General features: G+C 47.7%; 1 protein-coding gene across 4 annotated transcripts in view; it reads right to left on the bottom strand.

Annotated features, from left to right (window-relative positions):
- LOC119432060 (hepatocyte nuclear factor 4-gamma-like) overlaps positions 1-19,252 on the bottom strand; it is a 168,501-nt gene that overhangs the window by 17,731 nt on the left and 131,518 nt on the right. For all 4 annotated transcript variants that reach the window (XM_037699478.2, XM_049670698.1, XM_037699477.2 and 1 more), the window contains one exon: positions 11,283-11,398. In XM_037699478.2, the coding sequence (XP_037555406.1) occupies positions 11,283-11,398 (116 nt within the window). The remainder of the gene's footprint in view (positions 1-11,282; positions 11,399-19,252) is intronic.

The raw sequence follows: 19,252 nt of genomic DNA, 5'->3' as shown, positions 1-19,252 counted from the left end.
ACCGCACGATTCTTCGCCCGCTGCAGCGGCCGCGCCAGCGTTTTGACAGTCGTTGTCTGCGGTCATTCAGTGTGATCTATTCATGTTTGCTTGTGCGCGATGACACCACGCTTGTCAATTCAGTTAGAAAGCGAATGTGTCCAAGTTTATGCGGCCTGATAAAACTACTCTACTATCCCTACTCCGAATAGCTCTCTACCATTTGCTATCGCAATTGATGCTTCGCCTTTCAGGCGAAACTGCGACATTTTTTTTTTTAGTGACGCCGTCGTCACAATCAGCCCTCGCCCCCGCTTTCTACTGTTGACTCTAGCAATGCTCTCCCTCACACTCTCCGGTAACGCGGCGGCTCGAAATTAGCGCTTGCCTATCACGTGGTGAGGCCTATTTCACATGAGGTTTTTCCTTATAATTTTTATGACTAGGCTTCAAAATTGTCACGTGAAGCTACCTTCTAGCCTCTTTTTCTTCCTCCATGCGTATATGCACGCACTAAACTTGAGCCACTGTCAGCGCCATCTTATCAACCGAGCGGAGACTTTGGGAGAGGAAAGGAAAAAAATATATGTACACCAAACTCCTTATCTTTAGGTCAGTGGCGCGATCAACTGGATCTTCACCAACCACTACGACCACAAACGGGCGCGGACTGCTGGTCGGCATCATACTGGCTTAACATAGCGTTGTATTAAACAATGTATTCCTCCTTCTCAAAGTCCTACAAACCAAATTACATAAAAATATTTTTTTAAATGCGTTAAATATCTACTAGATGACTTTTATCAGACTTCCCATTCCCTTCAGCTTGTTTTTTTTTACAGCTAAGCTGTTAAGCGCTAACCCTTCGATTAGTCGCGTCCGGATGTAGAAAAAAACTGTCGTTGGCCGTATGCTGTATGTGCGAGTGAAAGCGCGCGAGGGCGAGGGACGCGCGCTTTCGCTGGGAGCGAATGCACGGCGGAGAGCAAACGCGACTTCCCAGTGGAAGGGGAGCCGTGGGCAAGGAGGGAATTGAGGCACCCTGATTGTGCGTGAGCGTGCCCGCTCTCCCATTGCGGCGCAAGCGCGCAGCCCGCCGGCCTCTGCCGCCTGTGCCGCGGACTCTCTCTGGGCTCTCGCTCACCTCTCACCTAACAGTGTCGACAACGGCGTTTAGCCGTTCCGTCACGTAGACATCGCGCTAGCGCTCTTATCAGTTGCCCTTACGACTCGCCATGGCCCGGTCGCGTGCCGTTCGTTCGGAGGAACAACGCAACGAGCGACGGGGAACTGGTGACTCAATCTCCCACGCGAAAGGAAGACAGCGGGAAGGCAGCGCGAGAGGGAGGGGTTGCGGCTTCTGCTCTGCGAGCAACTTGTACTTTGCGTGGTGCCCGGCGGTCGTGCGCACCATATCTTGAAAGCGATCTGCAACACGGCTCCTACCTTTGTATGCGCTGTGCTTTCGCCGCTCAGTTTCCGTTGAAGCGATAGACCGCATGAACCTTCGCCCGCTGCTACTGGCGCGCTTGCTCACGCCAGCGTTTTGTTTTGACAGCGGTTGTGGGCGGTCACACAAACAACGCGCAGAACTGTTGTCGACGGCGGCGGTGTTTTGCCCGCGTTCGCATTAAACGCGTGCGGCGTTGGTTAGGTGTTTATGAAGAACGTACCAATCTTTGCCGTACATCCTATGGGGGTGTACCGTAGTGACCACAAGACCATGGTCCCTGCGGTCACTAATAAATGAAAACCACCGGATCATGTATATTTCTCATTCTTTAATAGATCAAAAAATGAATTACACCATCACCTCTCCATAGTCATAACTGGAAATACCTAATTCCCACCATAGTACAGCTTCGCTGGTCTCCCACCTCCACCCTAGTGGAAGGGCTGACAGTTTTTAATTTATTTTATTTCTTTTACATGCTTTTTTTTCTTTATCTTTTTTGCTTTTGCATAAACAATGCGAAGAAACCCAGGTACAGTAACGCACGTGCATACAGACAAAATAGGGTAAATCAGCGCGCCTTATGAAGTAACGCGAGCCAATTAGCCCTTATTATTGCTTTCATGGGGCATAAACTGGGAGGTTAACAAAGGAGCTCGAGAACAAGTTAAGGACCGCACAAAGAGCGATGGAACGAAAAATCTTAGGACTAACGTTAAGAGACAGGAAGAGAGCGGTGTGGATCAGAGAACAAACGGGGATAGCCGATATTCAAGTTGACATTAAGCGGAAGAAATGGAGCTGGGCAGGCCATGTAATGCGTAGGATGGATAACCGGTGGGCCATTATGGTTACAGAATGGATACCACGAGAAGGGAAGCGCAGTCGAGGTCGGCAGAAAATCAGATGGGATGATGAAGTTGGGAAATTTGCAGGCGCAAGTTGGAATACGCTAGCGAAAGACAGGGGTAATTGGAGATCGCAGGGAGAGGCCTTCGTCCTACAGTGGACATAAAATATGGGCTGATGATGATGATTGCTTTCATGTGGAGCTCGCTACTGTGTTACGCATTTTTTTAAGCGAAGCTTTATAGGCTCACAAGTGTCGGCGGTGGTGGTGGTGGTGTCACGCTGAAAAGTTGGCCGATCCTGGCGATAGTGCAGAAAGGGTCCAAGCTCAATGGCACATACCCCTGTCATGTGGGCCGATACTGATGATAGTGCAGAAAGGGCCCAAGCTCAATGGCACATACCAGGGACAAGAGAGAAAGAAAGACAGAAAAGAACAGAAAGAAGGACAGAAAGAAAGACAGAAAAAAAGAAATCACGTGCGGCACACACCCGCATTCGATATGCTACACGCGTGATCACGTGACACGCGCGCGACCAATCACATTCGTTTGGTGTGTCGCGAGGCCCTAGGGACATGGAAGGAAAGCGGGTTGGCGCGCGCTCGTCGGGGCTTCCCTCGCCTCAGATCAGCTTCAGCGAACAGATGGGCAGGCCACGCGTGATGTGCTCTGCAAAGGAGCAATCTGCGTTTGATGGAGGCCGGCGTGAACTCGCTCGGGAAGGGGCTCGCGATTCTAGCGTGAGGGCTTCCCTAGCCGAGGCTCGCCGTCAGCGAAGAGCCGACGATCCCGAGGCGAGGGCTTCCTAAGCCGTAGCCCGCCGTCAGCGACGATCAGAGAATCCCGAGGCGACGGCTTCCCAACGTTAGCCTGACGGAGGACAGATACGCACACGACAAGCTTCACTTACACCCATTTTCTCGACAGGGGAAGGGCTGGTGATTTTTTTGTAGCGTTAGCTACACTGGCCTAGCCAAGCCCGTTTCGCGCGGCAGATCAAGAGCCGTGCTGCGCATGCGCAAGGATTGGTGATGTCACACGGCTTGCGCACCGGAGCAGCAGCCCGGCGGATCGGTGGTGCCGCTCGGGCGCGTTCTCTTCGGCGGCGCCCGTGTCTCCCGCTCAAAGCAGACGACAAGCAGACGACACGGCGTTCGCTTAGCGCGCACGCCGTAATGTTGTATTTTGTAGCGTTAGCTACACTGGCCTAGCCAAGCCCGTTTCGCGCGGCACATCAAGAGCCGTGCTGCGCATGCGCAAGAATCAGTGATGTCACACGGCTTGCGCACCGGAGCCACCGGAGCCGGCACCTCTCGCGCACTCCGCCGCCGCCGCGCGCGACTCATTGCCGCCGGTCTGCGCATTCCAGAGGAGTGACGTCGTAGCCGTGGTAGACGCACTGGCGCCTGCGCGCGCTCGCTGTGCAGTCGCCGTCTGACACTGCGCTGGAGCCGCTGCGCTTCTGACTGGCGTTGGAGAGCGCAAATGCTGCTCAACAGCGCAGAAGAACGGAGAAGCTTGACTCATCGGATCCCGAAGTAGTTGCCTGGCAATTAGCGGTTGAGCGTAGGAGGAATGAACAGAAGAAGGCTAAACGTGCTGCGGAGACACTGGAGCAAAGGGACGAACGTCTAGCAAAGCGGCGTCGCCAGGAGGCTGAGCGACGTGCCCGACCACCCCTGCAGCAACAACAAAACGCCGTCGATGACGTCAAGGCTCGCCGATCGACTGAATATACTGTGAAACTCAGCGAAAGCGCCAATGCGACTCGGACCTTCAGCTGAACCTTTGCTAACGCTACGTATATCCTGGCATAGCCGAGCTAAGCCACTGCAACTATTTTACTACCACCCAACCCCTGGCCGACTCCCACAGCGGGTTTGTTCCCTTTTTGGCGCAGTTTATCCACATCATCATCATCGTATAATGTGAGCTGCGTATGAATGAGTCGCAGCTTCAAAATGGTGCAAGGTACAAATTATTTGCAGTTTGACGGAGTTCGACAGCTTGACCAAAGCACAACACAAAACTTCCTTTCCCGGAAAAAGACAGACAGAAGAAGATATTTCGAAGTAGTGCTTGTCTTAAGGAGAACTAACCGTTGGGTTAGTTGGCCTTGCATAGCTGATGAGGGGAATTAGCCCAAGAAACGACGCACACGCAGGGAATAAAGACTAACACAAGCGCTAGCAGTTGTGTTATCGATATTTTACGCTACCATTTTTGCGCTAATTACCCCCATATTTCCTTTCGTACTATTTGCTTTCATCGAATTTTTCACGCTAACTCTCCAAAGCCATCTAGCGCTGAGACAATTAGCACGAGGATCACGTCAACTAGCAATAATTTTCTTTGAAAAGCAAGAGAACGTGCTCCCTCGCCACAAATGCAGGAACGGAAAGCGCTAATAATTGCCAACGTCGCCCCTGTCCAGCGCGCGCGTCACATCAGATAGCAGCAAGTTAATGATAAATGTGAGAGAATGCCAGTTGGCTCCACATTTGTATGTACCTTCGGGGTCGGGCCAGGTCGTAACGGAGCATGTTGTACCATTTCTTCACCGGAGCACAAAACACCAGTGGTCATTCCATCGCCCTTGCCGTCATACTATCGTCGTCGCCTTGCTACTGACGTCACACGCACGCTCACATCACTCACGCAACTTCTGGCCTTACACAAACATAGTGGTCCCTCCCGTAACGCTTTGCAGATCCCCAAAAGGTGCTGGACAGCTAGCTACCTGCAAAATGCTTCGCATAATACCAATTCCCGCAGTGCGTGGGATCCGCATAATTTTTTTCATATATAATTGTAGCGTTGCTACTGTCTTCAAGTGCTTCCCAAGGCGAGTTTATCTATTGAATTCAAGAAACCTTGGTTTTTTCGGCGGAGATCACTGAGTTAAGTAGGAATAATCCTGCCTAAAGAATTTACAGGGCGTCCCAACTATCATGCACCAAGATTTCAAAATATGCAAATGCCACGTAGCTGGACAGAACCAAGGTAACGTTGTTTGCTGTCGCTTGGAGATACTAAGGTTACTTTTAGCATTCCGCCTAATTGCAGGCAACTACTTCGGGATCCGATAAGTCAAGCTTCTCCGTTCTTCTGCGCTGTTGAGCAGCATTTGCGCTCTCCTTCTCCATGGCTATACCACACTGGCAAACGCCAGTCAGAAGCGCAGCGGCTCCAGCGCAGTGTCAGACGGCGACTGCACAGCGAGCGCGCGCCGGCGCCAGTGCGTCTACCACGGCTACGACGTCACTCCTCTGGAATGCGCAGACCGGCAGCGGTGAGTCGCGCGCGGCAGCGGCGAAGCTAGTGCGCGAGAGGTGCCGGCTCCGGTGGCTCCGGTGCGCAAGCCGTGTGACATCACTGATCCTTGCGCATGCGCAGCACGGCTCTTGATGTGCCCCGCGAAACGGGCTTGGCTAGGCCAGTGTAGCTAACGCTACAAAAGTGTTTTTTCGAGTGTGATAAAAGCCCGGGAATACACGCAAAATTGCCGCGCGACTGGCCGCTCGAGGCACTTTGCGTGTGTATTCGCGGACTTCTACCATGATATTTTAGTGTTTATTTCACTTAGTACCCATGTCAGAACCCACTTCAGTGGGTTCTGAGCATTAATGTTTTCTCGCTCAGTCATTATCACTCATGCTGAGTCATGCTCATGACTATGACTTATACCACCATCATTTAGTGTTTCCTTCGCTTGGTACCGTCGTCTGGGCCGGTATTTTGTAGCGATGACTTTCCAATCCTAATGCCTTTTTGCGCTTTTCGCGCTTGGTCAGTGGTCAGAGCGACGGTCCGCTCACGTTATCAACGGGATCAGCCGGCCGTGAGCGATGGATGATAAGACTAGTATAGAATAAGGCATAAGGCCATCGCTACAAAATACCGGCCCTGAACCCATTTCAGTGGTTTTTGAGTGTTATTTTTTTTTGCCGAGGCACTGTAATTTTTGCGGAGTCATGCTCATGAATATGACTTTCACCGTCATCCTTTAGTGTTTCCTTCACTCAGTACCCACGTCAGAACCCATTTAAGTGGTTTGTGAATGTTATTCTTTTCTCGCTGAGTCATTGCCATTTTTGCTGAGTCATGCTCATGACTATGGCTTCTACCAGCATTATTTAATGTCCCCTTCACTTAGTACCCACGTCCGAACCCATTTCAGTGGTTTTTGAGCGTTAATCTTTTCACGCTGAGTCATTGTCATTGTTGCTGAGTCATGCTCATGACTATGGCTTCTACCACCATCCTTTAGTAGTTCCTTCCCTTAGTACCCACGTCCGACCCCCTTTCAGTGGTTTTTGAGCATTAATGTTTTTTCGCTGGGTCATTGTCATATTAAGCGGCTGTTTCTACATGACACGCTTGTCATGACATTCATGTCATGTCCTATCATTTATGTTCGTCATGCGCTGTTTTCATACAATGCCAATTTTGGTACCTACCAAGTTAACGAAACGGCCATGCGAGCACCAAGACATAGGCAGCTGTTTCAGGGCCTACATGACACACATGTCATGATATTCATGTCATGAGCTATCATTTATGTTCGTCAAACACTCTTGTCATACATACTATACCAATTTTGGTAAATACCAAGTTAACGAAACGACCATGAGAGTACCAAGACGTAGGCGGCTAAATAGATAGATAGATAGATAGATAGATAGATAGATAGATAGATAGATAGATAGATAGATAGATAGATAGATAGATAGATAGATAGATAGATAGATAGATACTGTCAAAGTGGCAAATGTTCGCCAAGAAATGCTTCGCATTTAGAAAACGTTGACTCAGAGTGAAGAAAAAAGAAATCACCAGCCCTTTCCCTGTCGAGAAAATGGGGGTAAGCGAAGCTTGTCGTTTGTGTACCTGACCTACTACTTTTCCTTCCCTTTCCTACTACATTTCCTTCCCTTTCGTGCAACTTTTCCTTCGGTTGCGTTGTACGACTCTTTGTTCGTCGCTGTTGTCGCTTGCGTTCGATGTCTTGAGTTTGCACGGTCGCCGTGGTTAGCAGCATTCGCCCCGCCATTGCCACTTGCGATTCTTCGAAATTAAATTGTTTCAAAATTAAATCTGTCCGTCACGGTAAGACAATGAATGGCTCATACCATCCTAAGCAATGGCTCATACCCCCGTAAACGCGGCCTCTCCATTACGACGACAGTAGAGAAGTGAAATTCTACGCTGGAATGATGAGCGCCAACAGAACCAGCTGTGGAAGAAGACGACGACGACCAACGCGGGAGCAGTGGCACGAGCGCGCACCGAGCCCGAGCGCGAGCGCAACCCGAGGGGCGCCAACGAGCCAGCTGTGGAAGAAGACGACGCTCGAGCCAATGCTGATGATGATACCGCGTACGCGTACACCAACGAGGTTATAAAAAGGAATTCTGGAGTGGCAGCCCTCGCAGATTCTTACCAGCAGAAGTGCAGCCAGCGCTTGCGCCTACTTCACCCTTGAACACGTGCTGAACTACACGAAGAAGAGTAGCAGTTCAACTGCTATTGCTCTGTTTATGCGTTGTGCGGCTAGGCACGAAATCGCGGGATCGAATCTCGGCCGCGGCGGCCGCATTTCGATGGAGGCGAAATGCAAGAACGCCCGTGTGCTTGCGTGGTATTGCACGTTAAAGAACCCCAGGTGGTCAAAATTAATCCGGAGCCCTCCACTACGGCGTGCCTCATAATCAGAACTGGTTTGGCATGTAAGACCCCAGAAAGGGAAGAACGTTCTGTTAATATAAATTTTAGACTAATTGGAAAATAACAGAATATTGTTTCGGGCTAAAATATTGCCATAGGCTGAGTAGTGACACCCTGATCTCCCATACAAGTTACCAAGGCCTTCAAGCTTCAATCTAAAACCAGCGACACAGACAGGCACATCAAGAGACGTCTGTAGGCCAAAATTGTCCTTGTGAAAGTCATTGAAAGTGAGAAGAAAACACTTTCTGTTCTCTGCCAAATGCCAACGTTAATCGATTTCCCGGATACGATGGCGGCGGCCGGCTTCCCCTTCAAAACTTCATCTCCACTCCAGAAGTTTTATTTTTTAGGAGCGAAGCTCCTTATGCTCTCACGATGTCCGTTGTCGCCGTCGTCGTCGTAGCTCTCCGTCGCGCACGCAGCGGGCATACCGACCAAGCACAGGTGTTGCGCTGCGCCGGCGGCGCTCCGAAACCCCTCTCCGAGCAAGCGCACGACGTCATGCATAGAACCGCTCGAAGAGCGCACGCCGCGCGCATACCGAACGCGCGCAGGTGTTGCGCCGGCGCCGCGCCGCTGTCGCTACACTTTGCACTGTAGTATGGAGGAGCGCGAACGTAAACGCAAACGTCGTGACTGTGATCTTACACTTCGAGAACGAGACGCGGCAACCCAACGGCAACGCCGCGAAGCTAACCCCGAGCTACGAACATGAGAAGCAGCAGCACGCCGGCAACGGCAGCAAGACCCCCAAGTGAAAGATCGAGTAGCAGCCGTAATCGTCCAAGGAGCTTCGCTCCATCATCAGCATTCACTTCGTGGACCGGCTGCCAATTTTATTGCGACAGCAATTATATGGACACTTCAACCGGATTTCTGCCGTCGGCGTCGCCGTCGTCGTCACCGTCGTCGTCACCGTCGTCGTCACCGTGTCATAAAGTCCAAGGGCGATAAAATCGTCGCCGCGCACCGTATGCGCGAGCGAAAGCGTGCGGGGGACGCGCGCTATCACGGAGAGCGAACGCACAGCTGAAAGCAAACGCGACCGTCGCGCGAAATGCCGTAGGGGTATGGGAGGGAGGGAGGCAAGGCGACGCTCTGCTGCGGCACCAAAGGCGTATCTTGCAACCGGGCGCAAGGGGAACTGGCCACTCAATCTCCCACGCGGAAGCAACAAAGAGGGAAGGCAACGCGGGAGGGAGGGGGGCGCAGCTTCTACTCTGCCAACAACTGCACTCGTACTTTGCCCGGCTGTGGCGATCGCCCGCACCGTCTCTTATCTCCACACGGCTCTGACCTTTGTATGCGCTGTGCATTCGCCGCTCAGTTTCCGTTGAAGCGATAGACCGCACGAACCTTCGCCCGTTGCGGCGGCTGCGCTTCCTGCCAGCGTTTTGACAGTCGTTGCAAGGTAAATATACCTGGTAGCGAATCTTCCATAGAAGTCCATACGTTCAAAACATGGCGGTTCATCTGCCGTTCATGGGCCTTAGCGCCATCTGTGCGAGGAGGAACACTTCCGGCGGAAGAAAAAATAATTTGACGTCATATCCGTTAATAACAGAAGTGACCACATTTTGTTCTCAAAGGCGCGAAATTTGTTTTCGAAGGCTGGCCATTCGAGCTGTATATTCAAATGCCCCGCCATTCGACTTGATGGACGTTTCTAGCTTTCAGCGCGGAAAGCGATGCAGGAAAAGTTCAGCCGTACGCGTGTCGAAATCGCATCGCTGCACGCAACATACTTTCTTTGGAGGCCGACGAACGCTTTGGGCGTAGAGTGCTCGTCCTTTCGTCGGACGCCAAGCCCGTCGGCCAGCGCTGTCCCACGAAAACTAAAGTAAACTACGATCTGGCGGTCGTAACTCACTACTTTTGACTGAACAGTTTAAGAAAGAATGAAACTACCCGCGTCACCAAATTCAGACAAACGTCGACAAGCAAAGCAACACAACATGTGAGGGGGGCGTGAACTTTACGAGCGCGCCCTTCTGTCCACTTCAAGAGCTGCATTACATTGTAAGTGATAGCGGCGTCAACGCCCGCCGCTATCGGTGGGCGCTCTTACAGTGGGCGCTGAAAAAAGGTATTTATTGATAATTATCAAGTAAAATAGAGTTGTTCTTTTTTCGCCATGCGTACATAAAGTTGATTAGGAATATTATTTTCGTTGAATGAATCTATGTCTCGCTTTAATTAAAAACGCTTTTTTCTTTCCCAATGTTTGTTCTCTCCAAACATAGTCGCCCTTCAATCGCTGCTCCCATAACCACCCTTGCTGATGTCGGTGACAATTCGTTCTGAACCGCTTTTCGCCCGAAGCTTCGCGACCATTTAGATCGACCTTGGTCGTTGTCTGCGGTCATTCAGTGTGATCTATTCATGTTTGATTGTGCGCGCTGACACCACGCTTGTTAATTCACTTAGTAAGCGAATGTGTCCAAGTTTAGGCAGCCGATAAAACTACTATTCCTTCTCCCAATAGCTCTCTACTAATTTGCTATCGCAATTGATGCTTCGCCTTTCGGGCGAAACTGCGACATTCTTTTTTAACCTCCTTGGCGTATACCGACCCCGACACAAGTGAGCCTATAAAGCTTCGCTTAAATAGCGTAGCTTGCACTGAAGACGCAATGCTAAAGAGACAGCGGAACTGATGGGCACCTAGCTAGTCCTGGTTTTTGGGCTAGGCTAAGCACTACCAAGTCAACCCCAGCATTTTCCGAAATTTTCTGATTAGCTATTGATTGGCTATTGAATGGTTATCGATGACTGACTAAGCTTAAGTAGTCCTAACCATGCTTACCTAGACTTAGCTAGGCTCAGCTTCACTAGTTCATAGGGGTATGTGCCATTGCACTTGGACCCTTTCTGCACTACCGCCAGGAGCGGCGCACATTTTTGAATTAAGCAGACACATTACGCCCGGCTTAAACAGCTCCGCTGTAAAAGTATATCCAGTAAATATTACAAATAATTCGGTTATTATTTAGATATACGCAGCTGCCATTGTTCGAATACTTATATTTAATCAGTAATTGTCACTGTTTGAACGCCTCTTTTGATCCAGGCTAAGTGCAGCTGCATCAAAATGGCACTTACCAGGGAAAAACATAAAATTTGCCACATAAAGAAGATACAATTATTAGAGACTGCATTGGTTAAGTCACATATTCCAGAGTTGCGTTGCAATGCAACAGGTGAGCTTCAATAGTTGTTGCGTTATGAGTTAGGACAGGAACAATAATATCAAAGGAACAGTTACTCACATTTCTTGAGTACATTTCAGCGTTGAGTAGATTTGTGACAGAGAGTCCTGATGAATTATTAGATTCGTCATAACTGGGCCTCCGGTTGCTGATACGGTCGCGTTCGTTTTGCACAGCTGTAAACAAAAGAGAAAGAACAGCAGGTCAATTCAAAGACACGGCTACAACAGGGGTAAATGGCGCACTTCGTATACGCGAGCAGAAACAGCCGTACAAGCGCGTCCCGATCATGATGTAACCCACGCGGGGCTTCACTATTCACGGTTGAACGAAGCGTCACACAGACCATCTGGCGCACATTAGATGCTACGAGCGATTAAGTCCACCTTAAGCGGCTGCCTAATGCAAACATCTCTTAAATATGAACGTTATGTATTACAATAAATACCTACACCTATACCCATGAAGAGGGCGCCGATTTAAAGAAACATTTTAAACCGATTAGAAACTCATCTTTTTTAACAAACTGCTGGACACTATTTAAGGTGGATTACGTGCTTTCAATGAATAAGTTAGTCTGCGCTCGTCTGTCTCACTTCTTTCCTCGTGTCCTGTCCCACCGCTCAGTTCATTAAAAAGATGAATCCGTACCAACTCGCCCAGCTGTCGACTATTCTTTCAATTACAAACAGTTGAGCATCACATTCATCGACGTTCCTGAAGAAAAAAATTCACAATCTGGCGTTAAAAAACACTAAACTGTTTTATAAAGCGAAAAACGCTTTGATAGCTATTGTCTTTGACACTTGGACACTGCCTTTGTATATTTTTCAGTATGCGAGAATAAATGCGCTGAACAGTAACTAAAAGCACAACAGGTCTTTGTTTAAATGTAAAACAATATCAAATAACAAAGATGAGAGCTTATTTTACAAGCCTACTTGAAAAATATGATTAGTAATTGGCCTGGAAGATTCATTGCTGTAATTGGCACTGCGCCAGGTCCCCCCCCCCCCCCCCTTTGACTGGACCCAGAGTTAAAACATACAGCAATCTCAAAGAATTAACATGAGAAAGTGCTTCGCACGCACGGTTTTAAAAAGTTGTGCAATAATGGGCTTAGACGGTTAATTGCTGCCAAGCTTCTGACCGGATTTGTGCAACATCTCCGCTATAGGAGAAAATTGAGCGCGGGTGAAATACACCTAAACAGGAGAATTAATGACACAGAATACAAATTCAAAAGTTTTCAGCTGTGTCCCAGCTTGTCGAGTAGCCTACTCTCTTGTCATCCAGTATAGTTCCATCTTCATTTGTACCACAAGCCGATAGGCATACGAAGCCGGTGCTGGTCAGATGTGCCTTTCGAAACATAAAAGCCAAAAGCCGGGACAGATTTCTTGCTGTGCTGACCCATCTGTGAAATTGAACGTCTGTCTCTTACTCTGTTCTGTACTTCTGCACATGCTTTTAAAGACAAGGTCTCCTTTGGCGACTTCACACGGGTTTGGCGTACGTGGGATCTGGGTATCTATCTGCCCTCTTGGTAAAAAAACGGCGCTTTCGCGCCTTCATAGCGTGGTTCCAAGTCGCAAAATGTTTTACTTATAAGGTTATAAAGGTATCAGAATGCAGGTCTCAAAGAGACAAGAAGCGAGACTGACATGCGCGTAAAAAAAGCGAATAAAAAAACTCGACATGCCTAAAAGAAATAGAGTGTACGAAAAAAAAATGTAAGGTCTGACAAGGTAACAAATAAAATAATGATGATGATGATCAGTGGGGTTTATTGGCGCAAGGGCCAGATGTGGCCAACGAGAGACAATGAAGATTTCTTTCTTTCTTTCTTTCTTTCTTTCTTTCTTTCTTTAATGATGTATTTAGGACAATTCTTATATTGCAAAATAATGCAAGTAACGCAAAAACATCATGCAATTTGTCACATCGCATCATCTTTAATGCCTAAATGACAGTACATATAAATTTATATACTATGTACGTCCACCTTGTCTTCTTTCGCGTCGGCTTTGGTTGGCACGTCCTTTTTTTTCCGTCTTAGCCAGGGCAGGAAATCGTAATTAACTCTTTATACCATGCGAGCTAATTTCTGTGTACAGGTGTAACAAGCAGAGCAAAAGAAAGCTACCCACGTTGTGATAACCTACGGAAGTGCGATGTTTGTACAAATGAAAGACTCGATGGGCTGGAGAACGGGCGTGTAGCAGGAATCGGGCTCTCCATTCTATTCACACTCCATTCGGGAGAATTGAGGTCCTGTTAATTCCACTCCTTTCAACTCCTCGGAATGGTGAGAGTTGGACAATTCCCACTTCTGGTGTGGCTGAGCTGAACCATTTCATTCCTCCAATTCCAGTGAATGAAACGCGTTCTTTATAATTGTCCTCGTGACTAAAACAAGTCTTAACAACATCACAAATAATGTAACGTACAATTCTTTTACCCGAGGAACTTGTTCGTGGCCTGTTATCTCTGCAGCGCGTTGTTGCATGTAATCTCTCCAATGTCTACTCTTTTAAAGCGAATCTTCTTTGCGAGCACTCCCGCACATTCCTGACCGTGGCTGGGTGCTGCTGTCTTGCCGAATAGCTCATACGGGAAAAAAACATGAATTACTACACTATGGTGGGATCGAACCTCGGTCATCCAGCACAGCAGCCCAGTGCTGTAGCCATTAAGCTACAGTCACAATTAATGAAGTTGTGTATTTACAGAAACTATATATTTACAATATTATGAGCACCAGATGCTCTCATCCAATTACTATGCCACAATCACGCGTACACTTCTATCGCGCCAACGCCAACTAGCTTTTTTTTTGAGATTTTGCGATGTCACATTGCGTAACACGAGTGCGCGAGAGCACATGCGTACCAAAAACGCAGGAATGAAATGGGCAAATGTGTAGCATTTCATTAACCACTTCACGAAATCTTCGCTTCACAAGATCTGCGTTGGATCTGCATATTTCCTTTAAAGGAGGCCTTATGTAAGTTTTGGTTTCTGCAAAAAAACTCTCCGAATATGTGCCATGAAAAGGGTAATCAGTCCTCAAACTCAAAAGACGCATTACGCGATCACACATATGGTGTAGCACATGCCTGGTCAATACAGTACGCATACATAAGAAACTTTCTATCACAAACACATATACAAGATGTGTACTCAAGACAATTACACGTGTGATAGGACTAGACAGAGAAACAGATAAAAGATATTACATAAATTTTATTGTCTCACTTGTCAAATAGCGTCAACAAACAATTGTTAGCTGCGCGGGTTACAAGAATATGTGATGTGATTGCAAAGTATATTCCGTTTTTGAGATGAGTATATCTCAAACATGTCAATTTGTGGTGACAGCCTAAATTGCAGCCCTCTCTTCCGAAGCCCCGCCCTCCTTACATAACGAAAAACTTTAGGCGACCTTAATGTTCCCCTTAAGTGTCTTTAATGGCACTAGCCCCCAAACCTTAGGTTAACGCACGTCCTTCTCCTACCAGACCCAGAGAAGCAACTGACGACGTGTCCTAACGCGTCGGCGGGGCGCGCGTTAGGACCCGAACAATGACTGGCTCATACCCTATGAAGCAATGGCTCATGCCCCCGTAAACGCGGCCTCCCCATTACGGCAACAGAAGAGAAGTGAAATTCTACGCTGGAATGATGAACGGCAACGAGCCAGCAGTGGAAGAAGACGATGACGCTCGAGCCATTGCTGATGATTATAGTTAATCATCATAATGATGAGAAAGACCTGACGTTTAATTAGCCCTTTCCCCCACGTGGGAGCGGCCCACAGCTCTGCCCTAGGGCAGGGCTTCTCAGGACCTAGTGAATAAAGTTCTTTGTCTGTCTGCCTTAACTAAACTTATGCTCCTGTATGATATCTATCCTATACAACTCCTAACTTAGACCATTACCTCCTTTTAGATGGGTTTTTATTATTCTCATGGTTTCGGAGACACCTCAACTTCCGGTTGCCTGAGGCCGACTTCGGTGCGCTCCTTGAGAAACAATGTCGCTAGGTGCTAGAGCCATAAAACTCGAAGACATAGAGCAAGAGTTCACTCTTTAGGCGTCTTCAAAACCATAAATTGACAAATAGTTTATAACAACAGAGGCCTTTATTAGTAAAATTACGACTCGTCGTGTCTACGACGGTTTTTCTTCTAATTGAGGATTGAGCCAAACATGACACTAATTTCTGACACCATGGTGCACCGATTTTTCACATATGTGTTTTAGACTGCAGCTGCCAACTTGCCACCGCTCAAATTAGCTTCACTTCAAAAAAAAAAAAAAAAAAAGAAAGAAAAAGCTGCACACGCATTATACGGTTCACATCCCCATCGTACGCTGTGACGCAAGCAAGGCTTGGGTTCCTATTGAAATCCATCATTTCCGAAAAATCTGCAATTCGTCTGAAGCTCATTCCGTAAAGCAAAGTAGAAAATAATCTTACGCCGTTGCGTATGCTATGTATCCAGCAAGATTATTCTGTCATTTTGAGGACCAACTTAAAAGCGAAACGAATTGATATATTTTGCAGGGCGATCTTTTTTGTTCCACGCCTACTGGCATATCAACGAGCCCCATTTTTTCCAGAACGCCTCTCTTGCGATTCCGTTTTCTGTATACTTGACAGTGCGCTAAAAAACCTGGCGCGCCTTAAAAATCCGCATATAGACTCGTGCCATGTCCAACAGTTCGCAACGTCGTTTTTGGCCTCCATCACTGAATGGTAGGTCACGTGTTCTCTTGCTAAATCGAATCATAGTTCTTTACAACGAGACGTTGTTGTCTTTAAGTGCACTTGATCCTTGTAATGCAGAAAGGTCTCCATGTCTTCAGAAGTGTAGAAAGTGCAAAATACAACGTTTTTTATAATTACCGCGAAAGGGGTGGTCACCAATAGGTAGATACTGAAAGAACCGGTAGGAGAAATACAATATCTTGGCCAAGTCTATTTAACCCAAATATCAAATTAACCGCTTCGGTTGTCTCACTCAAAATCAACATTTAGCGTTCCAGGACTATGTGCCCATTCCATTCCCATTCCACCTGTCCGACTGGTGGCATCATTCTATTCCCATTCTATTCCGGGTGTTGAAAATGCGCAATGATTCCAGAATATAAATCTGAAGTTGCCACTCCACAACTCTGGTTGCGATTCTATACGGCCACCTGAGAGGTGGTTTTGCGTTCATTTGCAGGACAACGCGCATAAACAATATTTAGCGAACCTTTCTTGCCTACCCCTTCGGCCTTTCCTGTGGCTTCTAGGTCAGCCGGTATCTCGCAGGATGCTCCGGCTAATTTACCACGTTATTGCAGGGCGACAAAATAGACAGCTTTAGTATAGCGTATAGCAGCAGACGCAAAGAGATAGCGTTAGCGTTGCGTGCTGCACACTGCGCGTGCGCTGTACGTAAATGGTGCTGGAGCTCTTACTTAGGTACGCTATTTTCGGGATTCAGCGTTCAACGTTAATGCACGAAAAGTAAGGACGTTAAGAAATAGCGTTGTCCGAACATGGCGGCATCCATGGCTCCCGCTTCACCGTGAATTCTCGTGATGGCTACGCTCTCACTCTCGTTGATAATCAGAAACTATTGAAGTGAGCTTTCGCTTCCTCTAAACTCACCTGAAACGCTAGTTATGCACGCATAGCGCGTCTAATTTCTGAGATCGGTCAGCGATTTCGGCGTGCCTAAGCCTGACGAGACGCACCCGCTTAGCAACAGCACATTGGTTGCTAATGGATTGTCTTGGTTTGGATACATTGCTCACGAGACACCAGACGGCGCCATCTATTTGAACATCTTCCTTACGTTTGCGTTCCCGTACGTTAAACTAAAAGTCTTGAAGGGACGCACACCATAGCGCGCCGCAAAGGTTTAGCGTGCGGAGCACGCTAACCCTAACGCAAAAAAGAAAACATTTTACGCTGTACTAAAACTGTCTAATAGTGCCAGTTACCGCACCTCTGCGGTAACTGGGATATGCGTAATCAGTCGACAAATCCCCACTGAAACCTGTACATATAATGTCGACTCGTGCGTATTTATAAAGCGCATAGACCTCTTAATGGTATAATGCATTGCATTGAACGACGTCTTTGATTTGCGTAAATTTATCATATTTGGGCTTCCCCATTCTGTGGCCGTTGCGTATGTGCCACTGAAGGCTCAGTCTTATTACATAAGAAATGTTGTCCGATAAAGTAGTTCGAGTAAGCGCACCTCTTTTTTGCGTAACCAAAATAATAAATCACCTCGTAAACTTGTACATATAGTGCCGGCTCAGGTACCTCTGAAGCGCACAGACCTCTTAGTGGAATGCCGCGTGATATTCAACGGCTTCGTTGATTTTCTTAAATTTCTTATATTTAGGTTACCCTATTCTTGGGCCACTGAGTATGTGCCCATTCTTGGCCAATCTCCCAGAATCGGTATGTTCCAGTGTGGCACAAGGAGTCATGGAAGCCTTAAATCTATTTACGTATATGCGCGTGTTACTTATTTCTGCAAACACCTCTCCTCATCACTCTTTCCTCGACAAGCTTTAATCATTGACTTGAAATCGTGGTGTCGGTGTCTCCCAATGTGGATCCGCCTAAATTGATGTTTACATTTCAGCATAGCATGTGAACTTGTAGCTTGTGTAGTCCTCAAACGCGAACATTTCATGAGATTAAACTTATTACCTGTGCAATGCATAAACATTGCTTGAGATTACACCTTGCATATGATGAAAATAAATACAATTGTACGCATCGCGTTTACTTGTAGAACAGTTAATTAATCGCTTCCCGAAAATTTCGCTTAACATGGATTCCAACATGCGCGTCGGGTCTGCATAACGTTCATTGCATTACAACACAATGATGAAAAAATCCTTCCTGCCGTATATACATGGTGCAGGGGGAAGTCAGAATATTCTGCCGCACACTTGTGAACCAGTAGACGGGAGCCAATATCAGTAGATCTAACGAACAATCACTCGACGTTGCATCTCTTCTATTAGGCACGTAAGTAATGAGAGCTTATGAAAGGCTCGGCCCATGCGCAGTTTTATGCTAGCTGTGGAAACAACCTTAATTAGCGTGTACTGACAAAAGCGCTAAGGGAGGGTAGAGATGTTAGGTCTATGCAGTTCAATGTATGGACATCGACAATTATTTCGTGATTACTGTCGTCGAGGAAACCGGCTCAAAGTTTCAGAACCCGGCACAAATCCACTGGCCACGCTGCGATTACCTGTGCAAGCAGCGTGCACAGGAACGTTGAAATTGACCGCCGTTCTCTCGACAGTTCCCAGCGACACCGATTTCAACGCGTGATGCAGGACCACGAATGCATTGCGGCGAAGTTAACATAAGCCGCGTCAGATGGCTTGTTCGAGACCCTAGGTTCACCTTTTCCTCGTTCATGACCTAGTGGAGTGCTCGGGATTAATTTCGACCCCAAAAGTCCGTTAAACTTGCACAGACGTTTCTGTACATGAGTGTTTTAATGCTTTACCTATTTCAGGCATTTTGAGTATGCCTCTCTATATATCTAGCCTCTTACGCCGATCCAATGACCCAAGTTATCTGCTAGCTTGGGCCACTAGGTATGTGCTAGTGGTAGTGATGCTGCGTGGTCGTTTCTTTAACTGGGATACAAGGGCGAATCAGAAAGTCTTTGCCCTTTATTGCCAAATTACGGCTGCAAATGCGAAGTCAACATATCCATTCCCAGCGGTGGACCTTTCTTGGACCGGCCCGACGTTATCTGCCCGTAGCTCCGCGGCACAGCGCTGCTGTCAGTTGTTGAAGATTACGGTTGTGTTTCAAACGTCCACGGCGTAAGAGCAACGAAGTGTGATTCGTTTTCTGTGGAGCAAGGGACTAACGCCCATCGAAATCCAAAGATAAATGCAGCCCAAATATGGGGAAAGGTGTCTCGCTTTGAGAAGTGTGAAGTGGTGGTGTTGTGAGTTCGCAAAGAGCCGTCAAGTCAAGACAG

Source organism: Dermacentor silvarum, chromosome 1, assembly GCF_013339745.2.
Source record: "Dermacentor silvarum isolate Dsil-2018 chromosome 1, BIME_Dsil_1.4, whole genome shotgun sequence".
NCBI lineage: Eukaryota > Metazoa > Arthropoda > Arachnida > Ixodida > Ixodidae > Dermacentor > Dermacentor silvarum.
The sequence above is the reverse complement of the archived record's forward strand: the minus strand, read 5'-3'. Positions and strand labels throughout refer to the sequence as shown.